Source organism: Spermophilus citellus (genome assembly GCF_964194105.1).
Source record: "Spermophilus citellus genome assembly, chromosome: X".
Classification (NCBI taxonomy): Eukaryota; Metazoa; Chordata; class Mammalia; order Rodentia; family Sciuridae; genus Spermophilus; species Spermophilus citellus.
Window position 1 is genome coordinate 87,512,864 of NC_138190.1, and position 19,186 is coordinate 87,532,049.

General features: G+C 35.3%; 1 protein-coding gene across 1 annotated transcript in view; it reads right to left on the reverse strand.

Annotated features, from left to right (window-relative positions):
- Positions 1-802: 802 nt before the first annotated feature.
- Positions 803-19,186, reverse strand: part of CENPI (centromere protein I) — an 86,871-nt gene continuing 68,487 nt past the window's right edge. Inside the window, exons 17-22 of the mRNA XM_081277851.1 lie at positions 14,325-14,460; positions 13,295-13,419; positions 11,672-11,720; positions 11,334-11,552; positions 1,737-1,778; positions 803-1,053 (exon numbers count right to left, since the gene is read on the reverse strand). Of these exons, the coding sequence (XP_081133977.1) occupies positions 952-1,053; positions 1,737-1,778; positions 11,334-11,552; positions 11,672-11,720; positions 13,295-13,419; positions 14,325-14,460 (673 nt within the window). The 3' untranslated portion in view covers positions 803-951. The remainder of the gene's footprint in view (positions 1,054-1,736; positions 1,779-11,333; positions 11,553-11,671; positions 11,721-13,294; positions 13,420-14,324; positions 14,461-19,186) is intronic.

Consider the following 19,186-nt stretch of genomic DNA (forward strand, 5'->3'; position numbering starts at 1 on the left):
AGCTTCAGAATTACTTCTGAAAGTAAAGCTGCAGTTAATTTATTATGGCCTGAATATTTAAAAAGTAGATATATACATACACATATACACACAAATAAAATAGTTTCATGAAACCATATCAGCATAAACAGAAATGTCTTGATTATCCATCCCCCCTCCCCATCCTTTCCCCTTCCTTCCCTCAACAGATTCCTACCAGTGAAGGCCCAGGAGGCCTTCAGCTACTCAGGGCTCTTAGAGTCATAGGTGTTGTATCCTATTAATTTGGTGCTGCTGCTTTTGTTCATGTAAGAAAAAATGGCAATATCCATAGAGGTTTCACAGAGGCAGCAGGGTATTCTGCATGAGTATGTCTATGGATTACCTACCACTATGTATGATCTGCTCTCTTCTATCAATGCAGCTCATAGTATACAAAAATGTGAAAAATCCCACCACAAAGCAAATGTGTCTCTTCACGTATAATTTGATGGAAGACAGAGCATGATGAAGAAGTCATTTTTACCAGTAAGCTAAAAATCTAAATCACAAAATGTTAGCCGCACCAAGGCCCTCCTGAGCCATGGACAGAAGGCCACTCTGAGTACTCCTTGAAAATAGCAGTCCAGAGGCTGGGGATGTGGCTCGAGCGATAGCGCGCTCGTCTGGCATGCGTGCGGCCCGGGTTCGATCCTCAGCACCACATACAAACAATGATGTTGTGTCCGCCGATAACTAAAAAATAAATATTAAAAAATTCTCTCTCTCTCTCTCCCACTATCACTCTCTCTTTAAAAAAAAAAAGAAAGAAAAAAAAGAAAATAGCAGTCCATTAATGAAATGGTTAGGGAAACACAAGTTGAGCTACTTGTCCTCTCTAGCATTGAGGAAGGAATTTAGTCCAGCAAGTTCGGTGTGTATGTAAACATTCATTTAATATTTACCATGGTGGTTATCAGGGGACAGCTCTGATCATGGGACAGAAGAATGATGAATATTACTTCCTATGAAAAGTTTCAAGCCTTGTAACCCCTCTGAAAATAAATATTCCAAATACCAGTTCCATTTCTTCCCCTGCAGGCAGAAAAAAAGAAAAAGTACTTATGAAATACATATGCTTATTTTCTACTTCCTCTTCTTTCCCTAGGAAAAGTTCACAGCATCCTAGATACACATAAGAGTTAGCTCAGAAGAAGGGCCAAGTTCATAACAGGAGCTGAGTCACTAAGTAACATTCAAACCAGAAAGTTCCCAAAGTCTAAGGGCTAAACATCCCTTTCATTATATTGGCAAAAACAATCTGTTCAACTAAACAAAATACTATGAAAATCGCCACCATTTCCATACTCTAGAAATTTAACATCTAAAATAGATAACACAGGAGCAGACATTATTACACTATTGCCTATAATACAAAAATAAACAGAAGGAGTTTCTATAATAATCAAACAATTGTACAGAGTTTTGTTAAATTAATCTCATTACAGGTACAGTTTATATACATACAACTATACTACTAAATGAGACAATGCATGATCACAACAGCAAGTATTAAACAATGAAGAGTTACATCCTAGAGAAGAATAAAGAAGGTATGTGCCAATAAATCCATATAAATCACAGGAATGAATTCAGAATGCAAACATTTCACTTTGACTTTGTAGAGGCACCAGACTTAAGATTTGGAAAACAGTAAAGGTCTTGACGACATTAAGCTACATGAAATCTCTGACCGTAATAAAAGTAAATTTATTTACCCGAATAGAGCCCATGTTTATTGTCCTTTCTTCCAGGTTTTCCTTTAAAAAAAAAGTGGGGAGACATGGGGATGAAAATATTTAGTTAGCAAAAACACTAGAAAATCAAGATGGTTCTTCACTCTCTGATTCATTTTACTAAGTCCTATTCCAACCATAATTCTTGGATTCCTTTTGAATATATACCCACCTCAACCCTCCATATTTCCCTTTTCCTAGAAGCAAATAGAGAGGAAACAAAATCACAGTAGAAAAAGTGAACACCATTTTGCCAATCTATGGCCTCATTTTTTTATTCTGTACTTAGCCATTAGACTAGAGATGCAGGGTGTTAGAAAAAAGTTTTCTCAGGAATTTGCTGAGTGCTAAGCATTATGCTGAATCCACATGAATGAAGTAATGTATAGGTATACCCTACTGAAACCTCCCTCCATTTCATAGACCCTAAGTCTCTCCCATCAATCATTATTTGAGCAATGTTCACCTTGCACCAATGATTATACGTACAGACTTTTTTCTTGTCTTTATTCCCTAACCAATATGTAAGTATCATAAGTATTCCAGAGATGATCAATTTAACCATGGTTCAACTTAAGATCTTTTGAGTTTATAATGGGTTTATTGGCACAGCATATGTATATAGGAGGATGTGTGCAGGTTATATAAAAATTCCCACATCATTTTATATTAAGGACTTCAGCACCTGTGACTTTTTTTTTTATCTGAAAAGAGCCTTCCTGGAACCAATCCCCCAAGGATACCAAGAGTAAATTTTAAAAGTTAATAACATGTGTGGTTCATTTCTTCCCTTCTCCCTCCTCCCAAATTATTCAGGTTTTGAGGGTTAAAACAGTGATCCAACACTGACTCCAGACTCCCCCTACCAAACTGCTAACATTCATTCTACACAGTCTGATTCTAGAATTCTGCCTGTGCATGCTTGAATAGCAAATGACAACTATATCATGATTATTAGCTAACTGACAATGATCACAAGATGTATCCTGATCTCTGAAAAGTCAGAAAGTTAAAAAAAGTGTTTTTGAAATTGATGAAATATAGTACAGGCTGATGAACTCCATATTATATTTTTTCTAGTTTCAACCTCTCTCCTGAGATCCAAGCCTCTATTTCAAACTGTCCACTTAACATTTTTTAGATGTCTTAACAGGCATTTCAAACTCTAAAGAGAACTCAATTCTAAACTTATCCTCCCTGTCCAAATGAAATAACCTCTCCATTCATGCATCAGTATTCCTCTCTTTAACAAATGGAACCACCATTGACTCAATTGTTCAAGTCAAAAACCCCAAAAGTCGTTTTCTAATTCCCACCTCCAATCAAGCCACCATTAAAAGTCCTGCCTGTTCTACTGCTACAATATACTGCGATATCAGTCAATTTATACCCATCTCCACCACCACCACCACTTGCATAAAAATTACTATTAATATCTTTTCTCTCAACTCTAGCGATAGCCTCCTCCTGGGTATCCCTGCTCCCACTCAGGCCTCCTCTTTTAATTCATCCACCACAAAGAAGCCAGGGATCTTATTAAACATCAACTCAAACCATATGGCAGCCCTGCTTAAATTTCTTTCCATTGTCTCCCACTGCATTCTTAAGACCTGGAAGGCAGATGGCTCTCAAAGTCTCTTCAAGCTTTCTTCATTCCATTCTCCTTCTTGTTCCTTAAGTGCTAAGCCACACTGGTCTCAGTTTCTTTGAAATCTTTGAGCTGTTCTAAGTTCCAATGCCTGGAATGCTCATTCTGTACCTATTTCCAAATGCTCATTCTCATCTCTCAGAAGAAATGTCAGCTCTAATGTCACTTTACCCAAAAAGGCCTTCGTTGATCACCCATCTCTTGACATCTCCCTAGCCCTTCTCACTTCATCCTATTTCCTTTGCAATATTTATCAAACTTTAAAATTATCATGTTTACTAATTTTATTACTGTTAATCATTTGCCTTCATTAGGAGTAAAATCCACATGGGAAGGGGTGTATTTGTCTTTTTCAGTATTATATTCCAGTGCTAGAAGCACAAGGGGCACCAAATAAATATTAGCTGAATGAATAAACAAACAAGGAAACAACTAGTTACTAATTCAAAGGAAATTTATGATTTAAAAACAGCTTTGCCAGGTACAGTGATGCATGCCTCTAATTGCAGGTAATTGGGAGATTGAGGCAAGAAGATCATGAGTTTAGGACCAGCCTAGACAACTTAGCAAAACCTTGTCTTAAAAATAAATACATACATATATACATAACATAACATAAAGTTAGTTGGGGATGTAGCTCAGCAGGAGAATGCCCCTGGGTTTAATCCCTAGTACCCCCCAACACCACACATGCAAAGCTTCAGAATTCCCTGAAATGTAGGCTGTATACATTTTCTGACAACTAATTAGCCAAAGTAGATTTTATTAAATTATCTCTAAAGAACATGGCTAATAAGAAACACTTATAATGGAATAATTCAGTAAAAATGGTTGTCAGACTTAAATCATACTGCCATGGTATCAGAGGTTGTATATACCACCTCAAAGTTAAGTAATCAGTAATCACATAGTAAACAGTTACTTGGTGATTGGAAATCAAAAGGCATTCTTTTGAAGAAAAGTTAATGTATTAATTTTAAAGCTTAGTATTTCTGAACCATATGGAAACAACATTAACTACAGAAATGACAGTTTCACATTTTGCCAAATATATTACTCTATGCTGCCAAAATGTAAACTTCCAAAACTAATCTTCCTTAAACATTTAGAAAATGGTTTTGATTTAGCTGGGTGTGGTGCTGCACACCTGTAATCCCAGGAGTTCAGGAGGCTGAGGCAAGAGGATCACTAGTTCAAAGCCAGTCTCGACAATGGCAAGGCACTAAGAAACTCAGTGAGACCCTGTCTCTAAATAAAATACAAAAATGGGCCGGGGATGTGGCTCAGTGGTTGAGTGGCCGAGTTCAATCTCTGGTACTCCCCCGCCCCCCAAAAAAGAAAATGGTTTTGATTTAAAACAGTGTATCAATTACTGATCGCCCAAAACAAGTTTGCTACCTATGTTTAAGTTGATAAATTAACTACTTTAGAGATTAAATCTTGTAACTAAGTGTCTTTCTCTTTCTGTTCCACCTCCCCCTTAGAGGAAAAAAACACACTGATTTATGAAGATCAGTTATGCTTTATCTATAATTCATTATACGCTTTTCCAATTAAGAATTATAGGAAATGCATATGTTGACTGAGTATGGAGAAATGGAAACCCATTCATTGCTTGTGTGAATAGAAATTGGTCTAACTTCTACTAAAAGCAATTTGATGAAAACCAAAAAAAATTAAAAACTGTTCCCTTTGAAAGCAATTCTTCTTTAAGTAATTTTATCTAGCAAACACACTAGCACATGTGTAAAACAATATATATAATTCAAGAGTACTGGTTAGAATAAATAAGATTGTAAACAACTTAGATATTCAATAAGGGATCACTTTAACATACACTAGATTCATACAAGTGAATACTATGCATACACCGCAAAGGAATATGACAGTCTTTTATGTACTATTAAGAAACAAAAGCCAAACTATTAAAAAATCAAGAGACAGGGCTGGGGATATAGCTCAGTTGGTAGAGTGCTTGCCTCACATGCACAAGGCCTTGGATTCAATCCCAGCACAATATAAATATAAATATAAATATCAAGAGACAAAACAGTTAAGTATAGTAAATAGTGTTGAAAAAGATAATTTACACAGAAATGTACACCATGTATCTGATAAAGAATATTTAAGAGTGGTAGTTTCTGGGGAGGGAAAACTAAGTAACCAGAGGATAAAATAGGGAAGATTATTTAAGAACCAATTTGTGTTCTGTGTCTATGGATTTACCTATTCTGGATGATTTTTTAAAAAATAAATTTCATTAGTTATTGATGGAACTTTATGAATGTATTTGTTTTTATATGTGGTGCTGAGAATCGAACCCAGTGCCTCACACATGCTAGGGAAGCACTCTACCACGGAGCCACAACCCCAGCCCCATTTTTTTTTTTTTTTGGTACCGACCACGGATTGAACTCAGGAGCACTTAACCACTGAGGCACATGCCCAGCTCTTTTTTCAATTTTATTTAGAGATAGGGTCTCACTGAGTTTCTTAGGGCCTTGCTAAGTTGCTGAGGCTGGCTTTGAACTCACAATTCTCCTGCCTCAGCCTCAGGAACCGTTGGGATTATAGGTATGCACCAACATGCCTGACTATTCTGGATTTTTCATAAATAATTAAACAGCACGTGATCATTTGTGTCTAGCTTTTCACTTGAAATAATGTTTTCAAAATTCATTCACATTGTGGCGTGTATCAGTATTTCATTCCTTTTTTACATGAATAATTTCCATTGAATGACTAATCCATAATTTATCCATTCATGAGCTGATGAACTGTTGGGTATTTTCTTGTTTTGGCTATTGTATTAATAATATTATGAACCTAAGTGTACATACATTTGTTTCAGCACCATTTTCAACTTGAGTATATACCTGGGAATGGTATTATGGGGTCAGATGACAAATTCTGTTTACTTTTTGAGGAATTTCAAAATACTCCGTAGTTATTTTGAAGCAAATCCAAAATGTATCATTTTATGGACACTTCCCTTAAAATTATATACCTTTATTAACTAAATTTGACTTTTCTGTATGTGCAGTTACAACCTCCTCAAAAAACAATTTTAAACATTTACCAAGTCAAAATCACTTAATAGAAATAGGATCTTAAGTTCATTAAACAATATCTATTAAAGTAAGAGAGTATGCAGCATGAAACTGATTACAAGCATACACTCAAGAACTATCAAATCATCTAATAAAATAGCCTTATCAGACGATGATTACAGATAAGATGCTGGAGACAGACTATGGAGAGAAAACCTTCAAAGTAGGGTGTGGTGGTTGACTTTGGCACTACTAACATTTTACACTGAAAAATTCTTTGTTGTAGGGGAATGTCCTGTAAAGTATTATCCCTAGTCTCACCCACTTGATGCCAGTATGTTCCCTTTCTCATTTATGACAACCAAAAATGTTCCCAGACATTGGCAAATGAAGGTTCCCTCATCTGTGAACTACTGCTTTAAAGAATTGGGAAACAATAACTAATAATCAAAATTTTCATAAAATATTCTTGAATTATAACATAAATCAATCAATAGATAACAACAACCATTATCCAAGCAATACTATATGCCAAAGATAATTAGATTCACATGCACCATGAAATTTACTTTTTATAACAACAACTCAATCAAGGTAGGTATTATCATTCCCATTTAACAGACAAGGTAAATTAAGCCCAAAGAATTTAAAGAACTTGTCCTAGGTCACACAATTTCTAAACAATAACACCAGGGAATGAGTAAAGCAATAATTTCTAATTTCTTAATGAGAACATTTACTTTCATTTTCAGTAATCATAGACTAGGTTGTTCCCAGGATACCCGAGGACAATTAAAAGAGGGACAATTTTTTTAAATCCTAAAAGTATCAAAATGAAGAGAAATTTTTCTTTAGAGAAAGTATTTCAGATAATAAATAAAGAAGGAATGATAAAATATTACCACTTCAACACTGATGAACTAAATCTGGGCAATGATCATCAATGCCCACTATATAGTAAGAGAGAGACAATCAGGGGGCCGGGGTTGTAGCTCCGCGGAACAGTGCTTGCCTAGCACATGTGAGGCACTGGGTTGGACTGTCAGCACCACATTAAAAAAAATAATAAAATAAACAAAATAAAGGTGTTGTGTCCATCTACAATGAAAAAGATTTTTTAAAAAAGATAATCAGCTATATTAAGTTCCTTCTAATGGAATAAATAATACTACCTATAAAATGTCCTTGTCAAATTAAAAAAATTATTAAAATTTTAAAAGATCCCAAATCTGATCAAAACCCTAGATCTAACTACCAATTTATAGGAAATAACAGGAACACAAGAACATGTGAAGTGTTACACAAGGATACAAACAGCAAAATCCAGACTATAGAAAGCTCTATATAGAAACCTATAAATCTATTTCCTAAAAAAATTGGCAGTTGGCAAAAATTGTCTTTAAAAACTCAGCACTCCTTGGAGCTGGGGTTGTAGCTCAGTGGTAGAGCATTTGCCTAGCACATTTGAGGCACTAGGTTTGATCCTTAGCACCACATAAAAATAAAATTTTTTTAAGAGAGAGGAGAGAGAGAGGGAGAGAAAGAGATTGAGGAAGGGAGGGAGGGGGGAGGGAGAGAGAGAGAGAGAGAGAGAGAGAATTTTTTAGTTTTCGGCAGACACAACATCTTTGTTTGTATGTGGTGCTGAGGATCGAACCCGGGCTGCATGCATGCCAGGCGAGCTCGCTACTGCTTAAGCCACATCCCCAGCCCTAAAAATAATCTTTTAAAATAAAATAATAAAATAAAGGGCATCGTGTCCATCTACAACTAAAAAAAAAAAAAAAAAAAAAACAAAACCTTAGCACTCCTGTACTAGTGACTCAGGAAGCTGAGGCAGGAAGACTGCAAATTAGAGGCCAGCCTTAGCAGTTTAGCAAGACCGTGTCTCAAAAAATAAAAAGGACTGGAGATACAACTCAGTGGCAAAGATCTCCAAGGGTTCAAACCCCCCAGCCCCCCAAAAAAAGTAAAATGAGAAAACATTTTGAGATCAATTTGCACCTATAAAAACATATATTTAAAAAGGTAGAATATCAAAAAGAAATAGGATATAAGAATAAACCTAATAATAAGAGATTGAATTAGTTAGTAACTTTTAAACCTTCTACTGAAAAAAGGCCCATGATCAGATGGCTTCACTACCTAATATTTAAATAATTAATGCCAACCCTTTACCAAGTTTTCCAAAATGTGAAAGAGAAAAATACATTTCTTAACTCATACTATGAGGCCAATATTAACCTGCAACTAAAATCAGTCAGAAATCATAAGGAAAAACCAATATAGATACAAAACCCTTCACAAAGTACTAAAAAAATCTAGTAACATGTAAAATGAATTGTTATCTATGACAAAGTGGAATTTATTCCAGGAGTGCAGGGTTAAACATCTGAACATCAATTAATGTAATATACTATTTCAAAAAATAAAGGACAGAACCATAGGATCAAGTTTGTAGCATTACACAAAATCCAACACTCGGGCTGCGGCTGTAGTTCAGTGGCAGAGTGCTTGCCTAGCATGCATGAGGCACTGAGTTTGATCCTTAGCACCACATAAAAATAAACAAATAAAATAAAGGCATTCTGTCCATTTATAACTACAAAAATTTTTTTTAAAAAATCCAACACTCATGCATGATAAAAACATTCAACAAACTAGTAGTAGAAGGAAAATCCTTAACCTCATAATCCAGAGAAAGCTTTACCATACTGTAACAAAGTGATCAAGTAGCCATTTTTGCCACTTTTCTTCAACAATATACCTAAAGTTCTACGCTTGACAATTAGGCAAGACAAAGAAGAAGCACTGAGATTTGAAAGGAAGAAATAAAACTATCCCTTTTTGCAGATGACATAATTCTAGATACAGAAAATTCTAGGGAATCACCTGAAAAATTATAGTTAATAAAGAAGTTCAATAAAGTTGCAGTATATACAGTCAATATATAAAATTAAATTGCATTTCTTTATCTTTTTTTTTTTTTTTTTTTTGTGGTGCTGGGGATTGAAGCCAGGGCCCTGTGCATGTGAGGCAAGCACTCTACCAACTGAGCTATATCCCCAGCCCCCTTAAATCACATTTTTATAGTACAATGAGTAATCAAAATGAAATTAAAAAAACAATTCCATTTGCAATAACATCAGAAAATACTTAGAAATGAATTTAACAAAAGTACAAAACCTACACTCATTGCATAAAACATTGTTGAAAAAATTAAAGAGGAGCTATTTAATTTTTATTAAATAGAAAGATATCTGGAGGGGCTGGGGATGTGGCTCAAGCGGTAGCACGCTTGCCTGGCATGCGTGCGGCCCGAGTTCGATCCTCAGCACCACATACCAACAAAGATGTTGTGCCCGCCAAAAACTAAAAACAAATAAATATTTTAAAATTCTCTCTCTCTCTCTCTCTCTCTCTCTCACACACACACACACACACACACACACACACACACACTCTCTACAAAAAAAAAAGAAAGATATGTGGTGGTCATGTGTTAGATGGCTTAATATTGTTAAGATGGCAGTACTACATAAATTATGTACAGATCTGAGGCGTTACCTATTAGAATAATACTTGGATTCTTTGTAGAAAATGGCAAACTGATAATAAAATTGAAATGGAATTTCATGACCTTGAGTTAGGCAGTTATTTCTTAACTTTGAAACAAAAGCACAAGCAATAAAAGTTAAAAAAAAAATTAAAAACCAGACTTCAAAATGAAAAACTTTGGTGTTCAAAAGACACAAACAAACAAGTGAAAAGACAATTCACAGAATAGATAAAAACTTTTGCCAGTGTATATTTAGATAGGGATTTACTTCTAGAATATAGAAAGAACTCTCACAAACCAGTAACAAAATACAAATAATCCAATTTAAAATGAGCAAAAGAGTCTGAATATTCATCCAAAGAAAATATACAAATGGCCAATAAGCACAAGAAAGGATGCTGAATATCAACAGATATCATGGTAATGCAAATCAATACCATAATGCATATTACTTCACATCCTTTAAGATACCTAGAATAAAAAATAACATTTAACAAGTGTTGGGAAAGATGCAGAAAAATTGAAACTTCACACATTGCTCATTACTGTTTACACTAAGATTCTACTGATTGATTGCCTCCCTGACAAAATTGCACCCAGATATGTCTTATTAATTACAGTGCCTGGTTCATTGTATGCATATATTAAACATTTGTTCAATGAATTATCTTCCCCACTCAGTACATATTTTTTCTCATTTTGTTAGATTTCTTCATGTTCCAGCCTGTTGAGGAAATTTGGAAACTAGATTCTTTCAGAGTATTTGCAATCCCACCCTGTTGTGTCATCCATGAATTTGAAATGCACACTATATGAATCCTCTTCAAGTCACTGATAATGTTGAAAATGACAAAGCTGAGGATAAAGTAATGAGAAGGCACCCTTCCCTCTGCCCACATTATTATCAATCCAATAAATCAGCATGTTTCTGCAAAGACTCTATATTATCTGGCCTACATTTTCCATAGGATTATATGAGAACTTTCACTTCTATGAAACCTCTTACTTAGCACCACCTTTACCCAAGGAGAACTAATCATTTCCTTATCTTTCTCACAACTACCTTTTCTCACTTCACCTCACTATGCTATATTAATTTGTTAACTAGTCTGTCTTCACTATAAGCCCAAGCTCTCTTGCAAGACAGAGACTTATTTAAGTTAAATGAATCCCTAAAGCCTACCACAATGCCCAAAATTTAATTGATACTAGAAAAAATACTGAACATGTATTACAATTCAGACACACTAAATTTGTGGCATTTCCTATTTTTGACATTATAGTATCACTATGTAAAATCTAAGTCTTTTAAACGCCCTTACCTGCAGCAAAAAGGAGGCAGCATAGCTTAATAGAGAAGGGTGACAGACTAAATTTAAACTGTTTTTATATTCCATTATTCCAGCACTTTCTAGGATTTGGAGGTCAATATATGTTCCTTTCTCAAAGGGTTTGGATGTCCACAGACAACCAACCATGGTTGTCAAATACTGATTAAATTGTTGATAGGTCTTGCTGCTGAAATTGAACTCTGATTTTGCCTAAAGAGTCAAAGAAAGAAATAAAATTGTCATTATTATCTATTCTTCCTTTCCGTCTTATTCTGAACAGGTCAGTTTTTAAACAACAGTGATTTAACACAGAGATTTATCACTCATACCTTTTGTACCAACTCATTTTTCTTTGCTGCACTCAAATTTTTATGATACCTAATGGTAAAAACAAATAGAATAAAATGTTTAACATGCCTTTAGATACAATGCTTTTGAAATACAAATAAATAAAACCTTACATTTTAAATGCAAATGTGTGTAAGTCTATACAAATATTCAGTTGTCTGGTTGATGATTTTATCATTTTATGACACATTCTACTCAAAGAATTTTAAAAATAGAGATTCAAAACTGAGTTGTACATTTAAGATGTGCATTTGACTATATGTAAAATGTACCTTATTAAAAAAAAGACAAAACAATGACAGACATGCTTTTTAAAAAATATATATTTTTTAGTTTTAGGTGGACACAATACCTTTATATTACTTTATTTACTTATTTATTTTTATATGGTGCTGAAGATTGAACCCAGTGTCTCACACATGCTAGACAAGTGCTCTACCACTGAGCCACAACCCCAGCCCAACAGACATGATTTTAATGTTTCACTATTAAAAATTAATGAAAGTGGGCTAGGGTTGTGGCTCAGAGGTGGGGCACTCTCCTGGCATGCATGAGGCACTGGGTTAAATTCTCAGCACCACACAAATATAAAATATTGTATCCACCTATACCTAAAAATGTTTTTTAAAAAGAAAAAAATTAATAAAGGCTCAGTGCTATAGCTCAGTGGTAAAGCACTTGTATGAGGCATGTTTGAGGCACTGGGTTCAATTCTCAGCACCACATAAAAATAAAGATATCGTGTGTCCATCTACAACTAAAGAAAATTTTTTTAAAGTTAATAAAGGCTCAAAAGCACTCAGCCACTGACACAAAATGTATTTTCATCATATAAAAAAAGTCACAACATAAAAGAGAAAATTAAGAAATATTTATTTTTTTGCCTGAGAACAATGATCTAATTAGTTTTATAATATTTTAACCTTGACACAGTTCTACAATGTAAGCCAAAAAGGGTCTACACTTATGATTGAAAAAAGTAACTTCAGTCCACAAGTGAAAGAAAAGAGGAGATCAAAAATTATAATTAGAAGCCAGGAGCGGTGGCACACACCTGCAATCCCAGCTGGTTGGGAGGCTGAGACAGGAGGATTGTGAGTTCAAATCCACCCTCAGCAACATCAAGGTGCTAAGCAACTCAGTGAGACCCTGTCTCTAAATAAAATACAAAACAGGGCTAGGAATGTGGCTCAGTGGTTGAATGCCTCTGAGTTCAATCCCTGGTAATCCCCACAGAAAAGAAATAATACTTATAGAGTTTCACATAATAGCAATAGCTCCTCTTGTCGCCCAGAAAATCTACATATACTTAAATCAGTTACCAACACAAAAATTGGAATTAACAAAGCTGAGTGCAAGTATACCTTGTACAACAGATCCTTAACTATGATTTTTTTAAAAAAAAATTCCATATCCCTTGTAACGGGACTTACAGATAACACAGCTATCTTATCCCCATATTGGAATTTTGTATCCAAAAGAAAGTCATGTTTCCTATTTTGCATGCCTTGGCAGAAAATGAATAGGAATACTTATTGTGTTATACTTGAAAGATAAGACAAAATTATGATGTAGTAAGCATTAAATGGTAAAAAGGCTTGTACCTGTGCATAATATAACAGAGCTGGTTCAATATACTGGTATCCAGGCTGAGGAGTGCAGAGTGGAAGATCCCAGGAGGAAATAATACCACTAATGGAAGGTTATAATTTACATATATGTCACATACCTTTTGGGGAAAATGATAACATCAGCACATAGATTATTTGCCAGAAATCAGCCAAGTTGTTCCAAAGAATTATCAAAATAAATAATAAAAACAACAGGTTTAGACATGCCTGATTCCTAAACAGAATAGGTAGCCATAAGTCTGCTGAAAATAAACTTCATCAAATATCAACCTTGCAATGGAAAATTATTTCTAGAACATCATTATTAAAGGATTTAATTTTTTCTGGGGGGATGTCTTTGAGTTTGGGAACAGGGTAGACAAAGGAGCATTTCTTTCTCCTTAAGTCCCATGAATACTTATTTATCATATTAGTCAGCGGTTGACCTGGAAAATGAAGGAAAGCATGCTTCTAAGCAAACACATAATACAAGACAATGAGGTATTAATGAAGGAAGAAAGCCAGAAATGTGAGATTATAATGGGTGCTTCATGGTAATAGTTCTATAGTATTTAGTTCTATCTAAATACTATAAAACAATTAAGAGTACTAGTATCATAAAGGCACTAAGTACCAGAATAATATAGGTAGTTGAAAGGTAGGAGATCTGAAAAAACAAAATGATATCTTGGTTTTTGCAAGAGGTTGGTGATATACAATGGATAAACAAAAAGTGATGTTAGAAACAGACTTCTGTCTAAGGCCAGTATTATTATAGGTCAGTGTATATTAAAGTGGTAGGTAACTAGATCAAAAATAAAACACATTTGTTTTTATACTTTATTTTATGAAAGTCATTTACTCAGATGAAAATACAATAATCAACTTTAAGATGTTTGGTTATCTTAACCATACTAATAAGTTCATAGCACACCTTGATGGTTGTCCATGAAATTTAAATAATGGGCTAGAACACTTAACAGCTATCACAAAATCTAAACTGGAAAAATGGAATGTGTGCTACCTTCTCATAGAAATCCAAAATGAAGTGCAACAAGAAAGTACTGTTACTCTCCAATCGCATTGCAGTAGTGGACAGCCATCCTACATAGTCAATCAGTTTAGACACAGAGTCCATGGATCCACCCAAAGTTGTCTCTCTGCAATAAAGAAATGCATAACATTCAGATACAGAACAGAGAAAGTGTGAAATTGTGAAATTTCCAAGCTAAAAGAAGATAACATATAGCAAGAAGCTGATAGGATACAAAATGAGGACTATCAGTACTCCAATGTATATTTCCCTTTAGAAAATCACAGGGATGAGAGCTGGGGTTCTTGCTCAGGCCCTGGGATAGTTCCTCAGCACCACATAAAAATAAATAAATAAAGGTATTGTGTCAAACTAAAAAATAATTTTTTTTTAAAAAATCACAGAGATGAATCATAAAACTACACTTAGCCCTCTAAGGAACCATTAAGATCAATTCATAGAACATCCTCAATAACCAGACTCTACTAGTAATTATGAGAGGTGGGGAGGATTAAGTTCTAGATAGATTTTAAATAATATTACCAATGTGTAGGGATCCTAATAGGATATTTCTAGAAATTGGGGGAATGAGTTCATGACAAAGCAACATGAAAAATTCAGGATAAAATCGGAAAATAAACAAAATGATAAAGCCAGCCAGGAAAAAAAATGAGGACTAATTAATCTCAACCAAATCATAAGTGGTTTAAAAGGATAAACATTAAAATGACTTTGGGAATCATTTCTTATGCCAGTACCATTGCAAAACAATGAGTAAAACTTAATACATAAATCAAAACCCAGTTTTGCCTGAATTCTTCAGCTGAAGATGTTGTTAAAATATTTTTACTTGACCCAGGCATGGTAGCATACACCTGTAATCCCAGAGACTCAGAAGGCTGAGGCAGGAAGATCACCAGTTCAAAGCCAATCTCAGCAACTTAGCAAGGCTCTAAGCTACTTAGCTAGACTCTCTCTTAAAATAAAAAACAAAACAAAACTGGAAATGTGACTCAATGGTTAAGCACCCTGGGTTTAACCCCCAGTACCTATATGTATATATATTTCCCACTGAAATTCAATCTAATCCTAATATTAAAATAACAAAATTTTTGGCATCTTTCATTCTTTTAGTAAAATGCAGATCTGGGTAGTTTATATTCTTCCCAAATCAATCTCTTTAAATCATACTGGGCATAATTAGTTCAACCTATCCATTTCTCAGACTTTATTTCAATCTGCTGTTGAGTAGATTAGGAAATGACCTGCAATGTGAATTCATAGCTTTACCCTCCTATCCATGTAGTCAACAATGTTTAAGAACAGAAAAAAAAATAATAACAGTGTGTGTGTGTGCACGCAAGTGTGTGTGTGTGTGTGTATATACATACATACATATATATAGTCTCAAGCTTGAGAGATGATGATTCTACCACTTCCACTGTGATGGTTCAGTGTCAGAACAAGGAAGGAAGGATTAGGAGACTATTCAAATAGTTGGCATCCATACAATCAGCTGGCTACCTGCAAAGCTGAGTTTAACTATGGTTTTTGAGAGCACTTGGCAAGTGTGTCTGAAATAATTTGAAATGATGTTGATTGCTCAGAATATCTTTAAAAATTTTTTTAGAAGTTCTGGGGATTGAACCCAGGTCCTCACACAAGCTGGGCCAGTACTCTACTACTGAACAGCCTCTTCTGAGATGTCTTACCACAGGGCACTATTGGCATTTTGGATGAAACAATTCACTATTCAGGACTGCCTCCTACTCCCTCACAATTTCAGCATTTTTTTAATATTTAATTTTTAGTTGTAGTTGGACACAATACCTTTATTTTTATGTGGTGCTGAGGACCAAACCCAGGGCCTCACATGTGCTAGGTGAGTGCTCTACCGCTGAGCCACAACCCCAGCCCAGCAATTTCAGCATATTTAGCATCCCTAGCTGCTGCCTACTAAAAGACAACAGCACCCTCTTCCCAGTCACTGTGACAATTAGAAATGTCCTTGGAGAACCACTACTGAAAAACGTTTCCTATCATTCTCTAGTTGTGGTCTAGAACTACAATTTACTTCCTTTTTGACAGTTACATGACATATGATAATATGGTAGAACTATAGCATTGCATTCATATCTTTAAAAGGAATTGTTGAGAACTAAAGAGCTAAACCATACAATACCAAATATTATAATGAGAAAAGTTATATATATACACACACACACACACAATATATATATATATATATATATATATATATATATATATATATATATATATATATATTCATTTATTTGTTTTACAAATTTTAGAAAGCACTCCTCCTTTGTAGATGTTCTTCCTGAATTTATAACACTAATAAAGAAAGATCCTAGGATTCTTGAAAAGAAAATATAGAAATTGTAAGGTACCTATTTCAGGGGTGTCTCAGGGGTGTCTGAGACTTACATTGCAAGTTGGCCAAAGGTTATAGACACAAACTACTCTTAATAGAATTTCTTCATAACAGTGAATCTCAAACCTTAGTTTACACAAGAATTATGTAAGTATTTAAAAAAAAGATTACTGGGCCACCTCCAGAGTTTTACCCAGTATATCTAGGGCAGAGACTGAAAATTTTAATCTCTAACAAGTTCCCAGATGATGCTGACACTACTGGTACAGAGACCACATTATTGAGAAACACAGCATTACAAAACATTTTCACTATCCACTAATAATCCATTTTAATCTAAAAACAATCAGGTATATATGTAAACATTACAATAATGGATATGATTAATTAAAAACAAATTTTCATGCTACCCTCAAGAAGGTTCTATCCTCTATTCCTCTTAAAAAAAATGAGAACACTATAGGGATAAGGATATAAGGAAAATGGGCCTGAGCTTATATTTTAATCAGTTATATGCAACTCAATCAAAGGGAAATTTGAACACCAGTTACATAGTTGAACATATTAAGAACTATTAGCCAGGCACAGTGGGGCATACTTGTAATCCCGGCAACTCGGGGGTATGAGGCAGGGGGATCACAAATTCGAAGTCTGCCTCAGTAACTTAGTGAGGCCTTAAGCAACTTAGTAAGACCCTGTCTCCAAAAAAGGGGGGGGGGGCTGGGGATGTGGTTAAGCATACCTGGGTTCAACCCCTGGTACCCCCCCCCAAAATATTAAGAACTATTAATTTTTTTAGATATCATAATGGTACCATTATTCTACAGTTGAGATGGTATCTGAGTTTTACTTTAAAAGTAAAAGGGAGGATGTGGAGAAAAAAGAACACTTTATAGTCATACATGATAGTATAATCTATTTTGACATAATAATAAAAAGAAACACTTTTATATTGTTGGTGGGATTGTAAATTAGTATGAGCACTATGGGAATCAGTATGAAGGTTCCTCAAAAGACTAGGCATGGAATTACCATATAATCAACGTATACCACTCCTCAGTATTTATCCTGAGGGATTACAGTCATCATACTACAGTGATGCATGCATACCCATGTTTAGAGCAGCACAATTCACAACAACCAAATCCAGCCTAGGTATCTATCAATGGCTGAATGGATAAAGAAAATGTGGTATATATACACAATGGAATTTTATTCACCCATAAAGAAACATGAAATTATGTCATTTGTGGGAAAATGGATGGAACTAGAGACCATCATGTTAAGTGAAATATGTCAAACTCAGAAGGTCAAGGTAGTATATTTTCTCTCCTATGTGGAACCTAGAGAGGAAAAAGGAAAGGAAAGGTGGGAGTGGATTTCCTAAAAATCAAAGGGAAACCAATAGAGGGAAAGGAACAAGAGAAGGTAGGTGGAGAAGAAAGAGTGAGTGCTGGGGAGTGATAGTCGACAAATTTTATTATTATATTGTGTGCATGTACAAATATGAAACAACAAATCTCATCATCATGTACAACTATAATGCACCAATAAAAATGAGGGGAGTCAGGCACAGTGGCATACACCTGTAATCCCAGTGGCTTGAGAGTCTGAGGCAGGAGAATCATGAGTTCAAAGCCAGCCTCAATAACTTAGGGAGGCTCTCAGCAACTTAGAGAGACCCTGTCTCTAAATTAAAAATACAAAAAAGGGCTGGGGATGTGGCTTAGTGGTTAAACACCCCTGGGTTCAATCCCTAGTACTATCCCCCCTCACCCCTGCCAAATGTAGGTGGAAAGTAAACAGGAAGTAAAAGAAGCCAGATGCAAAAGGCCACATTTTGCATGGTTCCATTCATATGAAATTGTCGGGAGCCACTCTGGGAATACACATGCTTAAGTCCTGAGCAAGAGATACTGAACAATTATTGCACCCCACAATAACGTAGGCTTTACCTCTGCTCAGGCTTGGCTCCAGGAGCAGGCATTTCCTGGTGGGGTTGAGTTACACTCACTTGTTCCTTTGTAATCCTGCCCCTTGCCCTCAATAAAAGTCAACTCCAGAACATGCACTCCCTCTCTCTTGTCAGCATCTCATGTCAGCCTCTTGTTCTCCTTGTGGGAGCCTGAGGCCGGGAGCCAGGGAAGCTATCCTGAAGCTTACAAAAAGGTATTCCATGTCTGGATGATATTTTGTGTCACCCCAAAATTCACATGAGTGACTTTGGTTCAGTTGCCTGCGCTAGACGGGGGCAGCAGATTGGCACCAAACGAGAGGCACTCATTGTGAGTTTGGCAGGTTGACTTTGGTTAAGCGCAGTTAGAAAATAGAAAACATATTGCAGATGGAGAGTAAAGAATGCTAATCTTGACAGGGGAGGGACACTAATCATAACATGGGGAATTCAAAGTCTTCAGAGAGAGAAATCTACTTCATGATCCTAGAGACGTTAATTAAT